Raw genomic sequence first — 25,713 nt, 5'->3', positions numbered from 1 at the left:
TCAAAGTCCTCAGGTAGGTTTTTTTAATGGTATTTTTTCCAGAGTTTTCCATTGTAATCAGTGGGAGAAATAGATTCTAGTGGGCTTACTCCATATTAGTTGGAAGTGGAACCATGAGATGTCATATTAAACCAGTAGAGTTTTGCTAAACATTTACTAAGCTGTTGACAAATAACAGAAATATATTTGAACTTTTCCTTTTTAATTTTACTTCCCAATCCCTGGCAAAAATATACTAGTAGGTCATAAAGTAACCAGATGAAAAGCAGCAATAATAAGAAAAGGGATCACAGAATCATGGAAGGTCAGGGCTGAGAGAGAACTTAGAGACTATTTCTTCTCACACCAAAAATAAGGTCTGAACTCCTTACCCTAGCTTTCTAGGTTCTACGTGAATTGGTTCTGTCTCTTCAATCTCATCTTGAGATACTTTTCCTTTCTTCTAGGTGACAATCTTCAGACTGCAATAACAGTGGCCAGAAAGTCTGGAATGGTTTCTGAAAGCCAGAAAGTCATTCTTATTGAAGCAAATGAAACTACTGAGTCCTCATCAGCATCTATATCTTGGCAATTAGTCGAAGAGAAGAAACATATTGCTTATAGGAATCAGGTATACCCAAAAGCAGACCTTCTGCCATATTATCTAACTCGTCACACAGTGTTGACTACTGAGCAGCTTTGACTGGCAGAGGTGTACAGGTGACCTAGGGTCAACATACTTCCCCAAATGTCTAACATGTATACAGTTCAAAGAACTCAATTATATCATTTTCCCATACCATTCCTACTGAGCTTTAAGGTATGGTGCTTTCCTGGGTGCTGGAAATAATCCATTCTTTTAAACTTAAAAAAGTCTTTAGAAAGAATATAGTAAGTGGGGCTGCAAGTCTAATTTTCCATTTTTTCCCTTGCTTGCCAGCCATCCCACTGGGTTCAAAGGGGATTTAGTCCCTAAGAGAGACACTGCTGTGTGCATTGGAAAATCAGACTATATCTTCAGGGTGGGAAGAAGTTTTATTCATTTATCTCCAATCTTGTCAGTATCCTATGTCTATTATGTCCTTGTGAAACAATATTAATTCTGTAAAAAAAAAAAAAGGAAAGTTCTCACCTCAGGGAGGGATTTGTTAAGCTGCAATGCTTTTGTATTTTACACTTGAAATGTGTGAAATGTGCTTTTTTCTGGGACTCACTGAGATCAAATCAGGATGAGAACAGGACGAGAGTAAGTGTTACCCCCCTGTTCACTAGAGGCTGTTGATGTGCAAAGATTGATCCAGCAAAGAGAAAGTGCTTCTCTGAGGAATCAGGGCCGGAGTGTGACTTTTATAGAGAGATCCCAGACTGTCATTGTTGCCTTCGCTCAGATATGCTTGTGGTCCTAACCACTCTATCAAGTCTAAAATTACTGCGTCTTGCCTTGCAGGACAATTACATTAACATCAGGGAAGAAGTCTCTGATAACAGCAGAGAGGGAAGTTACCATTTTGCCCTAAGTGGAAAATCCTTCCAGGTTATAAGTCAGCATTTCAGCAGCCTACTGCCAAAGGTAAGTTCTAAGAGGGTACCAGTCTCCTAGTAAAGATGCTAACAATGTCACGGAGCATGATCGTAAGTAATTTCAAACCTCTAACTAGGTTAGACATACCTATTGAATGTATCATAAGGGAAGCAGATAGTTTTGCAGAGGTCACTGCTGTTTCATTTCCTGCTAGATTTAAAATAAGTAAATTTGATTAACTAATTATCCATCATCTATAGGATTAAAATATTAGTGACTTCTCAAGTGATAAGGTTGCTTTGGGGGAGCTGTCACTATATTGCCATGGTTAGGGGGTCTCACAGTATAGTGTAAATCCAGCAATTATACAGGAAGGCAGGCCCAAAATAGAGGAATTCCATTAGGTTTTTGATAGAGGACATCTGTACAAAAGAGGGTCAAACTTAAAACTTTTCCGATGAAGAACAAACCCACAATGAGGGCAGGTAAGGTATATACATAAGAAAACATGTGAGCAAACTAGAAAAAGATTGTGTCCAGTGTAAAGCAAAGATAATTTATTTGTATTCAATTGCTCATTATTTTAAGTACTGTCTAAGAAAAAAAGAATGAAGACTTTAAAGCTGAGTGAACAATAAGCTGAGTTTACAGCCAAGAAGAGCAGGGAGCACACAGCTGTAACACAGAAGAATTTAGACTCTGTAGGATGGGGTTCAGGTGGATGGAGCTGGTACAGGTTTTTATACAACAATCCATTAATGTGACAATCCATTAATGTTTCAGAGCCCAAATTAGGCTGGAGATATCAACTGAGTTTCACAGTTGGTCAAGCCCAGATGGTATGGTTAAGTCAAAGACCACAGATAGTCACCCTCTCATCTCTAGGCTATTTTTCTGCTAGATCTGAACAATTTTCTGAGAAGCAGTTGCCTCCTTTCCTTCTCCTGGGATCCTGACCTCTTGTTATCTTGCAATTTCTCATACTTCACTGGTTTAAGGTTCCATCAAGCTCAGGGTTTTTCAGGACGACCTCCTTCATGGCCCCTGAGCTAAATGCCTGTAGGTCATCATTTTCATCAATTATGTCTATTAAGTAGTCATTTTTACTGATTTTGGTCTTCCTGATCACTTATCTGATGACCAAAGTTTCAACATCTGTCTTAAAATCCAAAGAAGGACTTCTTGGAAACAAATATTTTTCTCACTCATGGTTATCATTACCCAGTCAGTGTTCTGAATGTTATCAATTACTTCATGTATGACCAGCTGACATAATAAAAAAATTTTCCCTTTTGCGTTCTTTACAGATATTGATCAATGGGACCATCTTTGCAAGAATGTCTCCAGGGCAGAAATCCAGTCTGGTGGAAGAATTTCAGAAACTAGAGTAGGTCTTCACCAATTCAGATGGTGTGAAGTGCATGGAGGCATGACAGGGGGAGAGTAAGGAAGTCACTCAGTTTGGTTAGGGCAGTGGTTCTTAACGTAGCTACACATGACAGTCACCTTGGGAGCTTTGAAAAATTAGCAATACCAGGACACCACCATTCAGAGATTCTGATTCAATTGCTCGTGTGGGCACTTGGACATCAGTATTTTTTAAAAGTTCCTTTCATAAGTCAATTATGCATCCAGAATTGAGAACCCCGCTGAACTAGAACATAAGGGGGACAAGAAATAACTCTGGAAAGGTCATCTGAACTTGGCTCCTAAAGGTACAATGAAAATTTAGACTTCACTTTTACAAATTATTTTCACGGTTATGATACAGGGAGGTCCCTATGACAAGAGATTCACATAACCCTAAAAATATTAAAACATTCTTATGCCAAGGTATCCTCTCCATCCTAAATCAGAAAACTATTCTTAACACAAAGGGTCTCCATTGTCAGAATCCCATCATTGGGGATCCTTTATTTCCTGTTAATGGAAGCCCATGGAGTCTCAGAGGCACCTCTGGTGCTGGACCACACTCACACAGCTCCAACTCCTACCCATCCCTCCCTAGTCCACCCTCATCCTCATTGACTCAGTCACTAGGCAAAAGATCTATATTCAAAAAGCCCTATCTTCTCAATATGGCTAAAAACCTCCACAGTAAACTCGTTGCCTTAGGTAGCAGTGTGGAAGAGAAGTACAGCAAATTCTGCAAACACTGTCAGAGTGCTCCTACCTTAAAAAGCAGACTGTCTTCGTCAACAATTCAAGAGAGCGGTATTCATCCGGCCTCAGAAAGCTATCCTGGAATGGGGATATATTTTCTTTCTTCAACTTCTGGTCCTGGCACCACATTTTTGAGTTGAGTGACAGCTGACACGGTGGATTTCCTCTCCAGTTACTATTAATGTCACCAACAATAATTCTTATTTATCATTTTAGAATACATCACTTCACTGAATACTCATAATGCTTGTAGGGGAGAGAAATGATAGTCAAAATGGGGAAGTGATCAGGTCAGAGATCCAGATCTTCTGGCTTCAAATTCTGTGCCTTCCCCACCATGCCATGCTGTCATATAATCGTGAGCATCCTGTTTTACAGCTGACAGAGCTGCCTCCTAGACAGAGAAGTGCGGGGTCTCCTTGAATCGCTTGGAGTCAGGAAGCCTGTATGGGATTTCTTAATCCATTGTAGGAACTGCTGAGTCATACTTTATTTTAGTCAAACCAGACTGTTAGGGAAACTACCTTAAAATAAATAATAAGTTTGAGCCTTAAGTAATGAAGCTCATTTTATCTTTTTAATTAGAGCAATTAGAAGGTAAGATTGCTTTGATCTCCTCTACAATTGACACGGTTCCCCTTTTAGTTACTTTGTAGGTATGTGTGGTGACGGAGCCAATGACTGTGGGGTAAGTAGCTGTCAGTGTGTCAATTGTACTTGCTTCAAGCCCTGTAAGAGATAGTATCCCCTGGGATATATACCACCTCCATTCCTCCTGAAGGAGAAACTGATGTGGGCGGTTTGGAAAGGTTTTAACCAAAGCCACACAATGACTCAGTGGTCAGTACAGACTAAATGGGGAAGAACTTGGTTCTGCATTCCCCACTTCTTTAGCTAGGTGTCCCAGTGCCATCTCTTTCTTATGTGGCAGGCAGAGCAAAATTTGATCATCTCCTGGCCACTGCTTGGGCCCACAAGCCACTTCGTGGGCAGCTTAACTAGCCTTTCTCGTGTGGCCTCAGGAGAGATGTGTGTGAGTGTGCATCTATACAGTAAGCTGACTCTTTGCTTTCAGGCTTTGAAAATGGCTCACGTGGGCATCTCTTTATCAGAGCAGGAGGCATCTGTGGCCTCACCTTTCACTTCCAAAACTCCAAACATTGAATGTGTACCTCACCTTATCAAGTAAGTAGGTACTTTTCCCCAGCATTGTTTTAATGTCTCTTGACTTTTAGGTGCAGACCCCTTTGTTTTGCCAGGCAAAGACCAGTGGAAATGTGTGTGCCTGGGCAGGGAGGGTGCTTTGTGGGAGAAAGCAGTCAAACATTCTACTCTGGAGTGGACTTACCTCCTGGGAAAACAGTGGCATTTCTAATGAAAATCACTGAATAGATTATTTTTAGAAGATTAGAATCTGGAACTTGTTGCTGCTTTGAAAATGTCAATCATACTCTTCTTATTATTATTTTAAATGAATCTCCTTAGATACTTTCTTAATGGAGAATTGACAGAAACTTTCTCTTCCCTACTTGCTTTCCTTTCCTCTTGCCTCTTTATGCTTCCTTGGAATATCCTTCCTATCCCCAGTTTTCAGAATATTTATTCATCTTTGCTGCTTCTGCTACAATTTCCCTTGGTGCTTTGTTCCCCTCCCCCAACCCCAGAATATGTACTTCTGCTGCATTTTGTTTGAATGATGGAGATGGTTAGCATTGTGGCTGCTTTTGGTTATTATAACTAGTATGTGTTTACAGTTTATAAAGGGCTTTAATGCCTAGTATCTTATACATCAAAACAGCCTGGAATTGTAGGGATGGTCACTATTTCTTTTACAAAGAAATTGAGGCTCAGAGAACTTGATGTATCGAAGCTCACAGCCATATAGGATTGAAGATTGCATTCGAATTAATTTTGTTTCAATGTGTTTTATATACAAATATCATATTCCTTCCACCACATTAAAATAATGATTTGACTAGGTGCTCCCCATTTAAAAAATGTATTCATGCATCTGACAAATATTTATAAAGTAGGGACTTAGGGCCAGGAACAGTTGGAGGCACTGGGGACCCAGAAGCAAATAAATCGAGCGTCCCTTGATCTCACGAAGCTTTCTTCCCGTGGAGAAGCTGGGCAATAAACACACACAGAAAAATCAGGGGTAGCGTGAAAAGTTGGAAGATGGCTTGGGCAGTAGAATCGGCTGCTTCAGATGCGGTGGTGTGGGGAAGCCTTTCTAAGGAGGTGTGGAGGAGAAACCACCTTCTAGGCGGAATAAACAGCAGCAGCAAAGCCCTGATACAGGAAAAAGTCTAGTTTGAGGATCAGGTTTTGGAATCCCAGGAAACCATTCTGACCAGAATTAAATTTAAACTCTATTTTTTCCCAAATGAATGAGATAAAAGTGGCATTTCATAAGTACTCTATTTTACACTCTAAATATATACTATTCATTCAAAGTCAATCAACAGTAATACAAATGAACAGGCTTATTGATTCCAGTCTCTTTAAATTTGATGTGTGCCTAATTTGAGCGTGCCTATTGACTTAGTTCCGTTTTAGAAAAAGTTGGGACTGCCAAATGAAATTTGAATGAGATGTTTGCAAACTCCTGAAGCACCTGAAGCATGAAAATAGCCCCCAAAACCTGCAATCTTATTTAAATTCCTCAGTTCACAGATGAAGAAACTGTGACCAAGAGAGGGAAAATGACCTTTCAAATCACATTAGTGAGTAGATAGGAGATCTGGGACCAGTTCCCAGGTCTCCTGACTCAGAGCTGAAATAATGCCTGCAGACAGGACAAGAGTAACTCTACATTCGGGCTCCAAAGCTCCATTAAAGGCCTGTGGACCTTGGCCTGGATTTAGTCTTCCTTGAACATCTAGCACACTGACTGCCGGCTCCCACTGGCTCAAGACTGTCCAGTCTGTCAGACAAACAATCGAATTATCAGGCTTTGATTTTTTTCTTCTGAGCTCAGCTGAACAGCACAGAATAACTGACCTCGTTTCTTTTTGTGACTTTCATTTCATTACTCTTTCATTTCTTTTCTCACACAGGGAAGGACGTGCAGCTCTCGTTACCTCATTTTGCATGTTTAAGTACATGGCTCTGTACAGCATGATTCAGTATGTTGGTGTTCTGCTGCTCTACTGGGTATGACTTGAGACCTAGCCTCTTGATTAGTGAGAGCTAAAACAAATAGCGGTCACTGGCAATTTGCAAAGCCTCTTAAAGAAAGAGTGCACATGGGATATGTCGAGTACCAACAGCCTCTCTAAAACTATCTTTAACGTTTTTGAAAGTAAATCAGAAATAGACAGGGATACAAAGGAAAAGTCGTTGGTGTCAGTTCTCTGACTCTCTGACAGAAGTTTCTCATCTGGTTGTAGCTGAGGTTCAGAACTGAAGGTAAACTTTCTCTCTCACTGTCGTTTTGGCTTGCCTGGACCAGGTCTCTTACCTTCCCAGTTCCAGTGTGGCTCCAGCCTAGCATAACATTCGCTAGAGAGGTGCTTCTCTAATTGGGGTTCTGGTAAATGTTTCATAACTGGCTCTCCCTGGAAACACAAGCCCCGATTATTAATGTTTACCAATTTCAATGGCATAACTACTCCCACCATGGCTGATTTCAAGCTATCTACCTGACGTCACTGAACATGGAGTTGGGAAGAGATGTATTATACAGTAGCATACCATTCTATAGTACTTGCACCATATAGATACAAGAGTTGTAAATAACCTTAAGACCATTGATAATATTTAAATGTAGGAAAATGATTAGAGAGTGATGAGTTTGGGCTATTACCTGTGTTTTTAGTGTAATTTATTTAATGGTAAATTTGTATAATTTAAGTTTTTATATTGGCTGTGTTTAAAAACCAGCTCACAGAATTCCTGAAACTTTAGCAGTTGACTTTCATGAGTTAGTACAAAGCAGCATATCACTGATTCCCTGAATACAGGGACTTGAAAATTGGCATATCATGCCCCCCAAAGCACATAGGTCTTGTGATGGTTTTTGCTATTTAACAAAATATAAAAGGAGAAAAGACATATCTAGTATTTGTGAGCTCAACACTTGGGCTTATTCTGTTAAGTAACACTGAGAAAGTGAATTCCATTTGTGCTGAGGGTATCTAGATTCATCTCTATGTCTTGCCCCCTTGCTCCTGGTATGAGGGTTTTTACTTCCGTTATTTTCAGATTATATAAGTCCTTTTCCTCTCACTGATGAATGGGCTGGAAAAGGAGAGGCTGTTTATAGAAATCTGTCCCTAGTTTGGAATCCCAATAACTCATTATGCTCAAAAGTAGAGTTAAACATGGGTCATCATTATCTCCTTTCCACGAAGGGGGTTGGGGGGGGGAAGGAAGCAAGTTTCTTGAAATCAGTAAGACATGAACTTTTTTTTCAAGAATATCAAGTTGCTTTATCAGGACTTTCTAACAACACCCAAGAATGCAATTAGTGGGTTTAGTTATTCTCATTTTCCATTGGTGAAATTTAGGTAAGATCACCACACATTTGTCACTGACCATTGGGAATGTGTCATTTTGTTGTGTCAGACCAAACCCCAAACTTTCTGCTAACAAGTAGAAAAGAGACTAGAGATGAATCAGAGTGAGATGTTCCCCTCAACAGGGGTGACACTGATGCTCAAAGGAGCAGCCAAGAAAGCACACTGCAGTGGCCCTCCTGGCTAGAAAGGAGTTTGCAGGCTTGTCTTTGGTACCCCTGCCGACATGACCAGGCCCCTGACCATACCATCTCCTTGGTAATTGACTTGAAAATCCTATGTTGCAGTGAGAAAATGAGTGCAATTGATGTCACATTTCATCCAGAAGGTTATAACTTTTTTGAGCCACTTTCCTTTTTATTTTCAGGAGACAAACAGCCTTTCAAATTACCAGTTTCTGTTCCAGGATCTGGCCATTACAACTCTTATTGGTGTAACAAGTAAGATGTCTTTTAAATTTTCTTCTCAGAGATACTCCCCTCCACTTGCTTCCCTCTGCCCCTGCAGGGTTAGTCCACCATTGAGGGGTAGCAGCTATAGCCACAGTGATGAGTGACTTATTCCCAAAGGGGTATGGTATGCAGAGAGAGAAAGAGGAAATAGAATCTTCATTTTTAAGTGTTGAAAGTGTTAGCAGAGGAAAAGCTGGCTCGTTGTTTTGCTGTTTTCCACAAAATATAGAGCTTCTATAAATGGTCACTAAACCTTTAAAATGAAAAAAAGCACCTTGAAAACTGACTTCAGTGTGCTTTTAGGTATAGTTATGGTCCAAATGTGCCCAATTTATAGAAGTTAAATGGCTTTTATGTTTCCCATTTCCAGTCCTAACCTCTGAGGATTTAGAACAGAGATTAAATGTAATCTTGCCGTTACGCCACTCTCACCCACCACCTCCTAACTGATACATGAATTGTCTCCCCAGTTTCCCCGCTATGGGATTTTTCCCCAGCCTGACCACTATCCATCATCTTTACCGTATTCTCTGCTTTTCTCTCTTATATATGAATGCCACCAGCTTCACTTGTACTTTAAATCCTACCTGCTCCTGCCGCCTCAAGGATTTTGTTCCTGGAATGATCTTTTTCTCTATCACCCACTTTTCTCTGGTCCACTGGGTCATTCCAATCAGCAGATAAATATATTTTTGTATCTTCTTTCTTTAAAACCTCTTCTGTGACCCCAAATCTACCATTAGCTACTGTCCCCTCTATTCTCAAACTTCCCAAACAGTTGAGTAGACCCACTTTGTCCACTTGCCATCTCTAATTCTATTGTCATTTCATTTCAATCAGCCGGATTCTAACGTTCACGGGCATGAATTTGGATTCTGGGCCTGTGCAGTTGTTTGGTGGAAGGCAGTGGTTTCCTGGCACATATGTAACAGCCAGCTCTCCAAACAATTGTAGATATGCGTGTATATGCATATGCATAGAAGCTTATTATAAGTTTTACTAAAAAGAAAAATGTGTAGTGAGCAATTATCAAATAACAATAAAGTATACATTACTCTTTCTTGCAATTTCCATTTAGCCAGTGGATTCTCACAGAATGCTTTAATTGAGTTTCATCAACGTCTTGTATCCGTAGTCAATATATTGTTGTGATTGATGACTGAAATAGTTCTGATGTGAATGAATGTTTGTTGACGTTTTTCTTTACCTGAGTGAGCAAAACAACACAGGCTTATGCTGAAACTTTAATCTTTCATCAGTCATGTGAGCAACTTATTTGCTAATTTGGATAATAGTTCTTGAAATCTGGAAGAATATTTCCTCAGTCAAAAAACAATTGTTCATGGTGTAATGGCTACAGACGTGACACACGTTTAAGTTCAATCTCCATTATTAACTTTAAGAACAGAGATAATGCTAAACTGTAGTAAAATCATTAGGACGTGATCAGTTCTGAGTATTCATTATCTTGGTTTTTTTTTGCGGTACGCGGCCCTCTCACTGTTGTGGCCTCTCCCATTGCGGAGCACAGGCTCCGGACGCGCAGGCTCAGCGGCCATGGCTCACGGGCCCAGCCGCTCCGCGGCATGTGGGATCCTCCCGGACCGGGTCACGAACCCGCGTCCCCTGCATCGGCAGGCGGACCCTCAACCACTGCGCCACCAGGGAAGCCCCCATTATCTTTGTTTTTAAGATAATATTTATTTAATTGCAACTTTATATAGTATTCTTCTAATAATGGCCATATTTAATAATCGACTTACAAACTTAGTGGCAGTTGGCTCTTGTGAGCTTGTATGAGCCAACTCCAGACACCGCTGGCTGGGAGGGTCCACATTACTGATACATTCAAAAATACCAGCATATACACACTACTGTATATAAAGTAGGAAAACAACAAAGACCTACTGTGTAAAACAGGGAACTATACTCAATATCTTGTAATAATCTGTAACGGAAAAGAATCTGAAAAAGAATATATGTGTGTGTGTGTGTGTGTGTTTATATAACTGAATCACTTTGTTGTACTAACAGAACATTGTAAATTAACTATACTTCCATACAAAAAAAAAGTACCGATCTTAGACTGCCTCTTCCACATGCCTGCTGGTCTTGTTTTCACACTGTTTCCACTATTTCATCTTATACCTTGTCGTCATAATCTTAACAGCTATCACGCCAACTTATGGTTTAAAAAACTTGCTCAAAAGCTTTGCTTTCAGAGAACATATGCAAGGAGAGTAAGTAGTATGCACACTTCGCTGTCTCTTCCCCAACACTGCTCTTGTCAAGTCCACCAATGATTTCCTTGCGGTCAACAGTACTGATCACTTCTCTTTCCTCATTGTATTTGGATCTCTCAACAGCACTCTTATCCTTCAAAAGGTTTCTTCTCTTGACTTTTGTGATGCCACACCCTGCTGAATTATCTATTGCCTTAATGAATACAGCTTTCTCATGTCTTTTGCTGGTCTCTGCTCCTTTACCTGTGCTCTAACTTTTAGAATGTTCCAAGGCTTGCTTGTAATCTTGGATATTTAACAGGACGGAGACTTAATGTGCCCAAACAGAATGCTTTATTCTATCAGATCTGATCTTCAACAAAATTATTAAATATTTACTGAGTGTCTGGTTTGTTCTACTTACGGTAATAGGCACTTGATATACGTCAGTGGAAAAAACCATAGAAATTCGTTTCCTCATGGAGCTTGTATTCTATTGTAATAGTACCACAATCTACCAAGTTGTTCACATCGAAGACCCGGAGTCATCCTTAATTCCCCTCTTTTCTTCACCTTTACATATAATATCTATATCTATATATATATACAATTCCTATTGGCTCTACCTCCGAAACACATCCTACATAGCTTCTCTCCATCCCTGTTGTAGCCACTGTCACAAAGCCATGTCACCTCCCCTGTGGATTACTGAGATACCTTCACAACTGACCTTGCTTCTGCTCTTGCTGACTTCTCTCACCCCAATTTACCTTTCACCCGGTAGTAAGATTGTTGTTTTTTAAATGAAAATTTTATCGTCATCCTTCCCATTTCCACTAAATCCAAAGTCTTACATGATCCAGCTCTGGCCTACTTCTCCAGCTTCACCTCTAACCGTATTGCTACCCACTTACTTGTTCCAGGCACCCTGGTCTTTCTGTCTTGTGAGCATTGCCAAGCTTGTGGGCACCTCAGCACCTTTGTTTTTGCTATTTTTTTTGCCTAAAATACTCTCCCTGTAGATCTTCCTATGGTTCTAGTCAGAAAAATGTCACCACTTCAGAAAGGTCACTTTAAATAGTGACCAAACCAGTTATTCTCTATCACCACACGTTCTGCTTTATTTTTTTCACACTACTTTTCACAATCCAAAATTATGATATTTACCTAAGTTTTTATTTGTTTTTGCCTGCCTTCCCTCACTCAGTGTGTGTACTTCGTGAGAACAGCAGCTTGTCTATCCTGATCACTGCTGTATTCCCAATACTTCTAACAGTGCCGGACATATCAAAGGAGCTCATTAAATATTTGTTAAATCTACTGTAAGAACATCCTTGGGCAGTCCTTACTGTTAACAGAGTAATCCTTTACATCAAGCCAGATCTACCTCTGTGTAACTTTCACGCATCTCGGACTTCAGTTCTGCCATTTGGGGTGGCAGAGAATAGTCTGATTTTTCTCTCCAGAACAGTTCTTCAGATATTTGAAAACAGCTCTCATTTCTTCTGTGATTATTCTCTTTCCCATAACAAGCATCTCCAGATTTTTCTCTATTTTTTAATATAATTCATTGTGAAAAGAAGATGGAAAACATTGCAAGAGATAACAAAGAGAAAAACCACCTATATCCTCCTATATCCTGCTATCCAGAGCTGACAAATTAAAGCATTTTGATGTATTCCCTTCCATTACACACACACACACACACACACACACACACACACACGTATAGATAAAGAAATTTGAATTATGTTTTCTATATAATAGTTGTGCATCCTGGTTTTTTTAGTTTAACTTTATGACCACTTCTTTATGTGTACATATTTTCATTTTTTTATTGTGGTAAATTATGCATAACATAATATTTGCCATTTTCACCATTTTTAAGTGTACAATTCAGGGGCATTAATTACATTCACAACATTGTGCAACCATCACCACTGTCTATTTCTAATTTTTTTCATCACCCCAAACAGAAACTCTTTACCTATTAAGCAATAACTCCCATTGCCCCTCCACCTAGCCTCTGATAACCGCTAAACTATTTTTTGTCTCTATGAATTTGCCAGTTCAAGATGTTTCAAATAAGTTGAACCATACAATGTTTGTCCCTTTATTTCTGGCATATCTTATTAGCATAATACTTTCATGATTCATCTATGTTGTAGCATGTGTCAGAACTTCATTCTTTTTTATGGGTGAATAATATTCCATTATATATATACACCACATTTTAATGTTGATGTGTTGAAACTCAACTGATTCTTATGTGTTGATCTTGTATCCTGCAACATAGCTGAATTCATTTATCAACTCTAGCAGTTTTCTTGAGGATTCTTTGGGATTTCCAATATTTGGTATCATGTCACTTGTGAATAGAGATAGTTTTACTTCTTTCCTCCAACTTGAATGACTTTTATTTCTTTTTCTTCTCTAATTGCTCTAGATAAAACTTCCAATGCAATGCTGAATAACAGTGGTGAAAGTAGGCATCCTTGTTTTGTTCCTGATTTTAGGGGGGAAAGCTTTCAATCTTTCACCCTCGAGTGTGATGTTAACTGTAGGTTTTTTATTACGTAATATATAATTATGAGGATTACATGTAATATGCTAAATGTGTAACAATCTAGTTTGAATAGTTACCTTAACTTTAGTAGCATATAAAAACTCTGCTACTTTACAGGTCTGTCTCCTCCTTTTATGCTATTGTTGTCAAATTATGTCTTTATCCACTCTGTGCCCAGTAACATACATATATAATTGTTTTTTTATGCATTTGTCTTTTAAATCATGTAGGAATAAAAAGCTGAGTTAAAAAACACAAATACAATAATATAGGATTTTATATTTGCCCAAATAATTACCTTTACTGGGAAAAATGAGTACGCCAGTAAAGAGATAGACATTATAAAAGAGGATTCTTTAAAAAGAATGTCTTTGGGCTTCATTTTAAAATTTCTATCTCTTTAATACTCTCCTTTTGTTCACATTATTTCCCTGGTTTCCTTCAGTTCTTTGAGCATGTTAAAAACAGTTGTATTAAAGTCTTTTCCCAGTAAGTCCAACGTCTGGGCTTCCTCAGAAATAATTTCTGTCAATTTATTTTATTCCATTAAATATTATAATGTTGTAACTCTGGAAATCAGATTCTTTCCCCTCCCCAGGGCTTGATGTTTTTTGTTTTGCTGCTTTTTGAATACTGTAGTAGTCCATTTATTTAGTGACTTTTCTAAACTATTTTTGGAAAGATTAGATCAGTTGTCATGTGTGGTCACTAAAATCTCTATTGCTTTAGCTTTTGTTCAGCTAGTGTTTTGACAGAGATATCCATAAGTTGAATTCCATGAGTTTAACAACATGAACAAAGAAATACCTCTCCCAGTCTTTGCAGACTAGTTCTGTGCTGGGGCACTTCAACACTTAACTAAGCTTGTGCTGAGTCTAGTGATTATTCAGGGCTGAAAGCTTAGGGTCTTTTCTGGTCTTTTCTGAGCATACATCTTTGGCAGGCACATGGCTTTCTATATTCCCCAACTTGCACAGGTACTTTTGAATATCATAATTTTCCAAATAAATGCTCCTTAACTTTTCTTTCTAGGCTTCAGGTTGTTATTTTATGTCTCAACTGTAATCCTTTGCTCCCCATGACTATGGGTAGCTTGTTAGCCTTACAGTGTTTTTAAGGAGTGTATGCTGCTTTTCCGCCCTGACTGAGTTTTTTATTAGGCAAAACAGAGATGAACACCTTGCATCAGTTCTCCAGGTAGCTTCCAGACAGGTTAGAACAGACATACACAATAATTTGTGGATAAAGTCTGCTTTTCCCCTTTTGTAACCAGGATCCCCCGCTGGGAATGCAGACAACCATGTTCAAGACTGCCATTGAGCTAAGGAGGGAGGGGGGCAAGGGAAAGTGAAAATGGGCAAGGGCAAGTAAAAAAAAGCTTTCTTCCCATTTTTAAGTTGTCTTTTTCTTGACTCAGCATTTGCTTGTTTGCTGTAACTTCCATCTGTTTTTCAGAGTTCTGACAAAGTTGCTTCTGACAGTTTCCTTTTGTTTTTCAATGTTTCTGTAGAGGGATGGGATGTTGGAGTTGCTAATCTGCCATTTGGTTGATGTCACTCCTCATTTTGTTATTAAATATTTGAAAACATTACTTCTTAGTGACTGTATGTTGTTTCATTATAGAGATGTACCATAATTTATTGTAAATGATGCTGTGATGAACATCTTCCTACATCTCTGATTTTTTAGCTTAGGATAAACTTCCAGAAATGGAATAGCTATGTCAAAGGTTATGAACATTTTTCAATCTCTTCATATTTATTGCCAAATTGCCCTGCAGAAGGTATTTTTGTGTCAATATACGTTTCCACAAGCAGTGTATGAGAGTGCTCACTTCATCACTTCCTCATCTATAATGTAATAGTCTTTGCTTATTTAATAGGGGGGAAAAGGGCATCTTGTTGTTGTTCTGTCTTCTCTTTCAAGAATTCCTCATATGACTTGAGTTTGAATTCATTCATTGTTTTATTCCCTTACTTTGTGATGTATCAATATTTCAATTTGTCAATTTCCTCAGCTATATGGGCCCAAGAAGTTACACCATTCTTCTGATGAAGAATACAAAATTTTCCTGCTCTCATATACATATAAAACTTGAATTTATTTTGTAGTGAATTTGAATGGTGCCTATCCCAAGCTGGTGCCTTTCAGACCTGCAGGACGGCTGATCTCCCCGCCTCTGCTGCTCTCTGTGATTCTCAACATTCTTCTCAGCCTGGCCATGCACATTGTGGGCTTCATTCTGGTTCAGAGGCAGCCTTGGTATTCCGTGGGGATGCACAGGTATGATCACAGCCTTAGATTGTCACATTCTAATTTCTGTCAACCATCATCTGGCCCATATGTTGGGAGGCAGATGGGTCTTCATTCTACTAAAGCTTTGGCTTCCTTAAGGCCCTTGGCAGTTTTCCAGTGATCTCTTCTTTGTAGCACAGTTTGGTGGCATCATTCGTTAGCACTTATCTTTGCTCATCTTGAATGATAGTGAACTCTGACCATCTTTTATATCTAGGGTGACCATGCGTTATAGTTTGGCTAGGCAGCCCTATTTTAAGCCTGATATCCCAAAGAAATGATTATATTTTTTCCTTTCACATTCAAATCTGTGCCTGTTGGATGATAAATTGTATAGTCACACTACTTGTAAATGTTCAGAAATCTGAAGCAAATAGAGGGAAGTGTCATGACTTACTCATATCTTTTTCTCTCACATAGTCTTACTACATTATTGGTGCCCAACTTATTGAATAAATAACTTGTTGGATCTGTTATCTATCTATCTATTTATATCTATCATCTATCTATCAATCGTCTATCCATCTACCCAAAATATAGATCTATACATGCTGGTTTCTTTCTCCTTACTTTTCAGTATATTCTTTCCCAAAGTGTAGGCAATTATAGAAGCATTGAGGACATGTAGTTGTGTAGATACATATGCTTCGTAAGGACTTGTCATCTCACTTCATTAGCTTCTTTGGTTTCCTTTTTAGTACCTGCACAGTGCAAAATGAGACCATCTCAAAGTTAACCATTTCTCCAACTGCTCCAGATAAGATCGGAAGTAATGGTGTCTTCACAAGTTTTGAGAACACTACTGTATGGTTCTTGGGAACAATCAACTGTATCATTGTGGCTCTTGTCTTCTCTAAAGGAAAACCATTTAGGCAGCCCACATACACAAACTGTGAGTAGAACTGTACCATATCAGAGGTGAGAGGTCATCAGAGAGGAGAACAGATACTCCTGGGTCACTCAAGGAGCAATTGCAGAGTTGGCACTCATCTAGGGTCTTCTGACTTCCACTCCAGGGCTCTGTAAACACATGCAGCCTTATTTCCTGGTCCTTTGCTACCTCCCTCAAAGCTGTGTTAAATACTAGAGTTTCTTAATCCACCACTTCCTTTCCCTATAAATTTGTCTCTAGGTATCTTTTCATGGGTTCATTCCAAATTGGGAAGACACGTTTAATTCTCTGCTTGTCAGTACTTGTCAGAATTCATCTCAGAGGAGGTGGGGAGAAGGGTCACAGCGCTCAGTTGGAAGTGTCTCCTGCCATGAATACAATGGTCGGGATGACACTGTGTGATTGGCAGTTCTGGGAGCGGGTCCAGCCTGGAGGAGCCTGACTATAGAAAGTTGTTGAGATTCTTGGCCAAAGTACCTCTCACCTCCTTACAGTCCGGGCTGAGGGTGGGGGTGAGTGTTAGGAGAAGTAGGTGACCTGTTTAGCTTTTGGGACATGTATTTGCATAGCATCACTACCCCTCTAACTGGGAAAATTTAGAAGCACAAGTTGAAGAATCAATATCCTCAGAAAAATCTGTTCGGAGAAAGTTATTTTGCTCTTCTTCTTGGGATGAGGAAGCAATCGAATGCTGACCTCCGCATGATTGCAATTCAAACATTTGTTTATTTACAGTCCTCCTTTTTCCCAGAAAAGGATTTGAGGCAGATGATTTTTTTGGGGTTTTTTTTTTTTTTTTTGAGGTACGGGGGCCTCTCACTGCTGTGGCCTCTCCCGTTGTGTAGCACAGGCTCCGGACACGCAGGCTCAGCGGCCATGGCTCACGGGCCCAGCCGCTCCGCGGCATGTGGGATCTTCCCGGACCGGGGCACGAACCCGTGTCCCCTGCATTGGCAGGCGGACTCTCAACCACTGCACCACCAGGGAAGCCCAGATGATTTTTTTTAACATCTTTATTGGAGTATAATTGCTTTACAACGGTGTATTAGTTTCTGCTTTATAACAAAGTGAATCAGCTGTACACATACATGTGAGGTGGATGATTTGCATTAAAGAGACTCAGATACTTGGATATCTCCAAGGCATTTATTGAAAACGTTATTTTATCAGTATTACCCTATATGTATGTCCCATTTTTATTAATTGAAACATATAACATGCATGTGAAATTTTCCACTTACCTCAAGGACATACATAGAAATCGTAGAGGTGAGACCCATTGCATAGAAGTGAGTACTTTTCATCTATTTTGCTGAGTTTGGATGTAGAAATCAAGTAAATCTAATCGGTGTTAATCTAGAATATGTGGATCAATGGATGTGATACTCTGGACTCAGATTTCTCTAAACGATAGCTTGTGTTCTTATTTCCTCAGATATATTTGTCCTTGTGCTGGTCATACAGCTGAGTGTGTGTCTATTCATTCTATTTGCCGATATTCCAGAATTATATAGGCGTCTGGATGTAAGTCTTACCTCTGGGATATGATGATATTTTATAGTTATATAACACCCCGACTTCAAAAAGCAGGCCACAATTGCAGTTGACATGGATTCTTGACACGTATATTATTCTTTTGAGATGGTAGGGTTAAAATGAATGCTGAATTTATTCATATTTTTTATTTAAGCTGGTCGGGAAATAAAATTCTGTCTAGCCTTGATTTCAAGTATTTCAAAAGCATTGAACATTTTTCCTTTAAAAGATCTCTGTAAGATTGGAAATTCTATTTATACATTTTCTCTTAAAGAGAATTTTCTCGTAAATGGTTTTGCTTTGAAGCTGTTTAAAACAGTTTTGCCTATAACACTTTTGGGGTTAATTCTCAAATCTGTATTTACATTTTTTTTAAAACTCTTTAAAAACTTGTTTTTCTGTATTACATACTTAATGTCTGCAAAACCTACATTCGAAGACCTATATCTTACCTCAAGTACTCTCTTACAGTTTTGTAATTTTGAGACAACTGTGAAACTCTAGAAGAGACAGAAATTTTACATATTCAAGCAAGGGAAAATGTATATTTTGATTCCTCTAATCTATTCTTCTTTTGAATTAGAAGTTAATCATTAATAAAAGTCCTTTAGACCAATAAATAGGATACAGAAGAGATGATAAAAGGACCTGAGCTTTTAGTTCTTTGTAAAATTGCCTGTCTGCTTCTCCCTCTCAAAGATAAGTTTCATGAGGGCCAAGATCCTATCTTATTCATTCTTGTATTACCAGTGCCTGGCATAGTGAATGGCACATAATGGCAACGACTGACTGACTGATCATTGCAGATCAGGTTCCTAAATGTAGACAAGCATTTGGAGTACATAGTGCATTCCAAACCAGCAACACCGTCACAAACCCATGGTGACATTTGACATATAAACTAATATCTACGTTCAGCTTTTCATTTTTATAATTATATTACTGTGGTTAACAGTATAATTGTATTCATGAATTAGATTGGGTACTCATGGAGATAAATAGTCCTTGCCTACTAGTCTTCTAAATGGGTTAAAATTCCTTAATCCTGCCGAAGTTAAGGTTAAAACATGTTGGATTTAGTTACACTCTTAAGTTAGTGAAGACTGTTTCAGAGGGGCTGGGACCTCTTGTAACAAAATAAGGAATGTATTTGGTTTGGAGGGAACCTGTGCAGAGTCATTGCCAGCATGACTTCAAAAGATTCTGCAAAGGATTATTGCTCACCTTAAAAATAATTATTTTTCTTATTACATAAAATTATGGGTGCATTTTAAAAAATGTAACTATGCAGGTAAGGAAAATTATAACATTATTAACTATAGCCTTCCATCTTTAAAATTCATATATTATAAATGTGTGTTTGATTTATGAAGTGTATTTTATTTTAAATGGAATCGTGCTGCTTTGTAACCTAATTATTGCTCATTTTTTTAAAATAGAGAAAACATTCCCATGGTTTAAAATTCAAAAGTTTAGAGAAGTTATGTGGTGAAAACCTCCCTCCCATCCTTGTTCCCCGACTACCAGTTCCTCTCTCTGGAGACAACTGATAAGACCAGTTTATTTTACATACTTTCAGATATGTATTATACACGTGTACATATACATTTCTTATATGTATATTCTACCATGTTTACACAAATAGTAACAAACTGTTACATTTGTCCAAGTCTTCTGAGATGGAGATATCCAGGTGAGGTGAGATGTGTAAGAAAGTTATTGGAAGAATTACCTATGAAGGAAAAAAAAAAAAAAAAGATTAGGAAGCCAGTGGAGGTGGGGAGGATGCCACACAATGATGTGGGTCTGACCCCTGCGAAGGACAGAGGGAAGGAACGCGAGCTGGATGAGTTGAGTTTCAGACTGCAGCGAGATTCCAAGGAAGTCAAGCCAAAGTTGCCCATCAGAGGTGTCTAGCGTCTCACAAAAATGAGTGTGGTTAGAAGCCTGCATGTACACTGTGAACAGCATGAAGTTTTTGCAGCATAATTAGTCCTCAGACTGACTTTGCTTTTTCATCTCCCACCAGCTGCTCTGCACTCCTGTCCTGTGGAGGGTCTACATTGTCATTATGCTCGGCTCCAATTTCATCGTGTCCCTTGCCGTGGAGGTAAGTGGCCTCAGGCTGCTCATTGCTAGTTGGAGTGGCGGAGGCATCTCTGGGAGTCTGAAAAAGGAACAGCTTTAGCTGACAGGGCTCAACAGTGCAAGGGTCTCCCTTCCTTGCCAACATGAGCAATGATGCTTCCCTCTGATGAATTCCAAACAAGGTATTCATTTGCCTATCTGTAAAGTGGCGCTGGGGAGGATGAGAGAAGGTCCTATCCATTTCTAAAATTCACAAATAGAGACCCAACTCAATTCATTCAAATTTCTTCAAAAGAAACTGATATATGAGTCACATACTATAAGATTTACCTTTTTAAGTGTACGATTCAGTGGTTTTTAATATGTTCACTGAGTTGTGCAACCTCCAACACTGTCTAATTCTAGAACATTCTCATCACCCTGAAAGAAATCCCACACCCATTAGCAATCACTCCTTATTTCCCCTTCTTCTTCCTTCACCCCCTGGCAACCACTAAACTACCTTCTGTCTCTGTGGATTTGCCTGTTCTGGACGTTTCATATAAAGGGGATCATACAGTATGTGGCCTTTTGTGTCTGGCTTCTTTCACTGAACAACTTCTATCATTTTTACTTTACAGATGGGAAATGAGATTCAGAGTGAGCTTTTCCCAGCTTTTATTCTTTATGCTCCATTTCCCCAGGAAAATGAGCTTCCGCTCCCCCTTCGCCTTGCTACGCGCTTTACTCTCTCCTCCTTCAGTGCTGTTAGACACAATCCCCATTTCTTAAAGCCCACCCTTGGAGGGGGCGCCCCAGAAAAGGCATCCATTCTGTAGGAGGGATGAGCTTTAAGACTCCATCTGTCCCCATTCCTGCTTTCACTTACAAACCCAGACTGGTTCCAGTGAGGGGGGATTCGTGGTGGGCTGGCGCACCTGGGGCCTGATGGCCCTGCAGTATTTTGTATGCAGGAGCTCCGGAGCCTTCATTGCTAAGCAGGGTAAAGGCTGCGCAGGAGCTGGTGGCAGAACAGGACATAGAATTAGGATAAGGAGCATCTATCTCTTTGCTAAACTAGGACTTCTCAAACTTGAGTGGGCATCAGAATTCCCTGGAGGGCTTGTTAAAACACAGATTGTCCGGCACTGCCCCAGCATTTCTGATTTGGTAGGTCTGAAGTAGGTACAAGCTTTTGTTTCTAATAAGTTGCCAGGTAATTCTGATGCAGCTGACTCAGGAATCACACTGAGGAGTACTGTGCTAAACCATATGGTCCCCAAAGCCACCGAATTAATAAAAGAGCATTGCCATGAGAGTCCTCTTATGGAGTTGCAGAAAGATGGTCCTTGTCCTTTAAGGGATAATCTTATGTGTATATCGTATTCCTGTCCATGATCGTGTTATTCCTTCTGTCTAGTACATCTTTCCCCACTTCTGCATATTGAAATAACATTCCGTCCTCTGTGGCGCAGCTAGAGTATTAGCCTGTTCATGAATTTTTCCTGATTCCTGGATCAGTTAGGCAAGTAACAAGGCTCAGCAGCACTGGCTTAAACAATAAAGATATTTATTGACTCGCTTAACAAGAAGATTGGAAGCCAGTGGCTTCAGGGCTAGTTTAGTGTCTCTGTGGCATCACTGGGGCTCTGCATTCTTCCACCTTTCTGTCTCACCATCCTTAGATGTTGGCCTTCATGGTTGTGCTTGTTGCTTATGGGGCCCAGCTAGCTCCCATGTAGCTAGGCCTTATGTCTGTTTTCAGTGCAGGAAAAAAATGGAAGAAGAGGTACCAGCAAGCTTTTATACCCACAAGTATGAACCTTTTATCAGGAAGCAAAAAATGTCCTGCAGCCCACCAGAAGGCTTCCTCTTATGCCTCATTGCTTAGAACTCTCATAGTCAGCTTTAGTAGAAAAGGACTCTGGGAAAGTGGATCTATGCCAAAAAGTTAACAAATTGGCTTAGACTAGTTGTGATTTTTTTTAAGGTGGGCAGGGAAGAGCCAGGAGGAATGGGCTGCAGGGTAATCAAGCAACAAAGTCTGCCATAATCCCCCAGCAGGAAGCCGTTCTCCTTCAGTATATTTGCAGCTAAGAATATAGCTGCAGAGTAGTCTACCTGGGTTTGAATCCTGGCTCCACCCTTTCTTGTTGTCTGACTTTGGTCAAGTCACTACACTTCTCTGTGTCTCTTGTTTCCTCATCTGCAAAATGATGATAATAATGGTACCTTATCTCATAGGGTTACTGTGAGCATGAAATGTAAACAGTGAAAAGCACACAGTAAGCGCTTAGTAAATATAAGCTCTTATTATTATGCTATCTCTTGTGGTACTTACCATTCCTTACTTTGTGTCTAGCAATCATTTATTCATTCACTCTTTCCACAAGCATTTGTTGAACCTGTGCCATGTACTAGGGCATGATGTGAAAGGGGTAATAATAGCAGAGGGGTAGAGCTCACAGTCTACAGGGAGAAAGAAGACAAGCGTTATGGTTATCTGGGTATAAATTTCTTTTTTTGCTTGCCATTAAACTATGGCAAGAAGTCATCTTACTAGCTATAACAACTGCTTTATTCTATTAGGAGCTGGGTAAAGGTTTATTCAATTCTTAAATGTAAGAAGTAAGCCTGCCCACCCCCAGCAGATGGAGACAGTAATTTGATACTCACGAAACAAGTTTGAGTGAGACCTTATCCTTACTTGCTGGGTCTCATGATCTAACCTCCTGCTAACAGGCAGAGGAGCTAATGTGGATAGGTTTAACACACTCCCTTTTATTACTTATGCATTGTGTGAATGCGTGTGTGTGTATATATGTATGTGTGTGTGTGTATATATATATATATATATATGAATTATTTGAATGTCTGTCAGAAGAGCTCATGTGATGAAGTTTTGTTTTTTTCTTTAAGAAATGGTATATCATCAAGGCTTTCCTTTTGTTTCCCATTCTACATGTAATTTACAATGTACAGTGACAGGACAGATTATTTCTCTGCTTTCTTTGATTCCCTTTTCAGGGCATCAAAGTAATACAAGTCATCACATTTGTAGAATTGTAACAAAGCTCAAGATATTGTGTAGAGCACTAATGTCTTGTGTGTGTGTGTGTGTGTGTGTGTGTGTGTGTGTGTGTGTTCATTTGTTTTGTACGAAGCCTGCTAAGATTTCCTGGACATAAGTTAGATTTTGAAACCTTTAATTGAATACCTATGATCCCGCCTTATCTCAGCTCTAAGGAGAACTACTGTTCTCTTGTTAATTAAAGAGGACAAAAAACCTTGGTCTGGGAAAGTAAAGGAACAGGTTTGGCTAGGTGATCCCTGAGGTTTGCAAGATGCTGATAAGATGGCTGTGTGGGTGTTTAACAGCCTGTCGGCCGATGATCAGTTTTTGGAGGAATGTTCAGACTAGCTGTTCTCTATGATTTCCCTGGGCAGTGGACTCAGATGTCAAAGATGGGTGGATTTTAGGAAACCACTATCTCTAGCAAAGTTCCTCGTAGAATCCTACAGAATTAACTCTTTCAGTTTCGCAAAGATACCACTGACAGACACCAAAACCAGTTCTAATTCTGTGGGACAGCTTGGGTCCTCATATTTTCCTCTTTGTTTCTTTCATGGTAACTTATAAGATGGTCAATCTTTGTGACCACATAGGATGAAAAAAATGAATTTAACATAATCCCTCATGTGCTATGTATTATAAGTTATAACTTGGGCTCTGTTCAAGGCTCAGTCTAACTCATGAAGTAAAATGCCAGTCCAAAATGTTTTCAAAGGACATATCTTTTGTCATCTTATAGAACGCATTGCAATGAAATATTTGTAGGTGAAGTTTGGAGGCTTATGTGAATAAGGCTGCAATGCACAGCCGTTTGTTAGATGAATAGTTCAGGAGAATGGTAAAGGGAAGTAGCTGTGCCATGCCGTACTCTGCATTGTAAGGGGAGTTATATAATCCTAATGACAGATATAAGAGGAAGGAATTATTATTTCTAATCACTGAGGCTCAGATGCGGTAATTAACTTGCCCATAGTAGGCGTCAGAGCTGGGATTCAAATCCAGATCTGTCCAGCTCCAAAACTGTGGCCCACATCCCAAATTTTACCTGTGTTCGTGACTACGCAGTGACGTGCCAGGGTACACCCAAGTCACATCATAAGCATGGCCTATCTTTCTATAAGGTCAGTACCGTTTGGTAGTAGATAATTTTAAGTGTCATTTGTAGTAAATCACATACGGATGTGATATGGAGTGAACTGCAGAATTTGGATGCTTTTACATTTAATTTACGTATGAAATCCTTGAGGCGAACTACTTCAAGCTATGTTTCTGGATTCTTGAAACTGTCTCTCTCTCTTCTTCCAGAAGAGTTTCTTAAGTGGAAAAGTTTGAGAGGCCATGACCTATCACATGAAATCACCTTGGATTTGTCAGAAGCTCAAGTTGTTTGTCAAACTAGATTGAAGCAGTCAGTGCGGTAGTGCCTTATGAGGGTCTATGGAAGGCTGTATTCTGGAAACACCTAACCTCTGATTGTAAACAGTAACTCTTTTATTTTGCAGGAGGCCATCATTGAAAATAGAGCCCTGTGGATGATAATCAAAAGATGTTTTGGCTATCAATCAAAAAGCCAGTATCGGATATGGCAGAGGGCCTTGGCAAATGACCCCAGTTGGCCCCCCATAAACCAGACCTCCTACTCTGACATGCCGGCGTGTGGCAGGGGAGTGTCTTATAGCAACCCAGTGTTTGAGAGCAACGAGGAGCAACTTTGAAGGCAATGTGATATCCGAGTTTATATAGCATAGTAACGATGACAAAAGGGGCCAGTTTCAGTGATTTGTTTTTAAGCAGTGAGACTCTTACAATATCAGCTAGAGTTTTTGGAATCAAAAACCCCCTGCCCAATCATGGTGACAAATTAAAGTCTTTTTGATAAAATACTTTCTACAGAGCAGAACACTGCCCTAGGAGAGTGTTTTTCTCTTGGCTTCTGAAAGTATTAGAGATGTTCAGTGATTCAAGAATGGTTCACGGATGGCCATGGGCCAAGAGATTGAGAGGCTAAAGGAGAAGGAGAGTACGTAGTCTTTCTTCTTAGATAATATATTTTTTAAATAAGTTGAGGGAAGGTAGCATAGAATTGTAAACATGTTAAAGATCATTTTTGAATTCTTATTTCATTGATGGAAAAACAAATGCATGAGAACCATCACACCACTCTTCACTGTCTGGTTTCCTTTCCTTTCTGGTACTTTTCAGATTTGAGATGTTTCCTTCCATTTCTGGCCTTCCCCTAAGTATTAGTAAGGATAGGCTTAGCCGAGGCTGCAATAACAAACAGCTCCGGTATCTCAGTGTCTTAACACTCAAGAGCTTCTGTCTTGAGCCGGGTGGCCCTTTAGAATAGCCCTCCTTGGAGTGGCGACTGCTCCAATCTGATGGCTCCACCGACTCAACACAAGGACGCCAGGTATATTGCA

The 25,713-nt window shown here is 39.6% G+C and overlaps 1 protein-coding gene across 1 annotated transcript in view; it reads left to right on the top strand.

The window, feature by feature from the left end:
* The window catches only part of ATP13A4 (ATPase 13A4), a gene marked incomplete at both ends in the record, with an annotated part of 134,083 nt that extends 109,078 nt beyond the window's left edge, over positions 1-25,005 (top strand). Inside the window, 12 exons of the mRNA XM_082654765.1 lie at positions 447-610; positions 1,427-1,549; positions 2,809-2,888; positions 4,310-4,352; positions 4,740-4,849; positions 6,727-6,823; positions 8,555-8,627; positions 15,539-15,710; positions 16,421-16,614; positions 18,050-18,138; positions 20,180-20,260; positions 24,793-25,005. Coding sequence (XP_082510891.1) covers positions 447-610; positions 1,427-1,549; positions 2,809-2,888; positions 4,310-4,352; positions 4,740-4,849; positions 6,727-6,823; positions 8,555-8,627; positions 15,539-15,710; positions 16,421-16,614; positions 18,050-18,138; positions 20,180-20,260; positions 24,793-25,005 — 1,439 coding nt within the window. The remainder of the gene's footprint in view (positions 1-446; positions 611-1,426; positions 1,550-2,808; positions 2,889-4,309; positions 4,353-4,739; positions 4,850-6,726; positions 6,824-8,554; positions 8,628-15,538; positions 15,711-16,420; positions 16,615-18,049; positions 18,139-20,179; positions 20,261-24,792) is intronic.
* Positions 25,006-25,713: the final 708 nt, after the last annotated feature.

Source organism: Grampus griseus (genome assembly GCF_964374135.1).
Source record: "Grampus griseus genome assembly, chromosome: 5".
NCBI classification, from domain to species: Eukaryota; Metazoa; Chordata; class Mammalia; order Artiodactyla; family Delphinidae; genus Grampus; species Grampus griseus.
The sequence above is the reverse complement of the archived record's forward strand: the minus strand, read 5'-3'. Positions and strand labels throughout refer to the sequence as shown.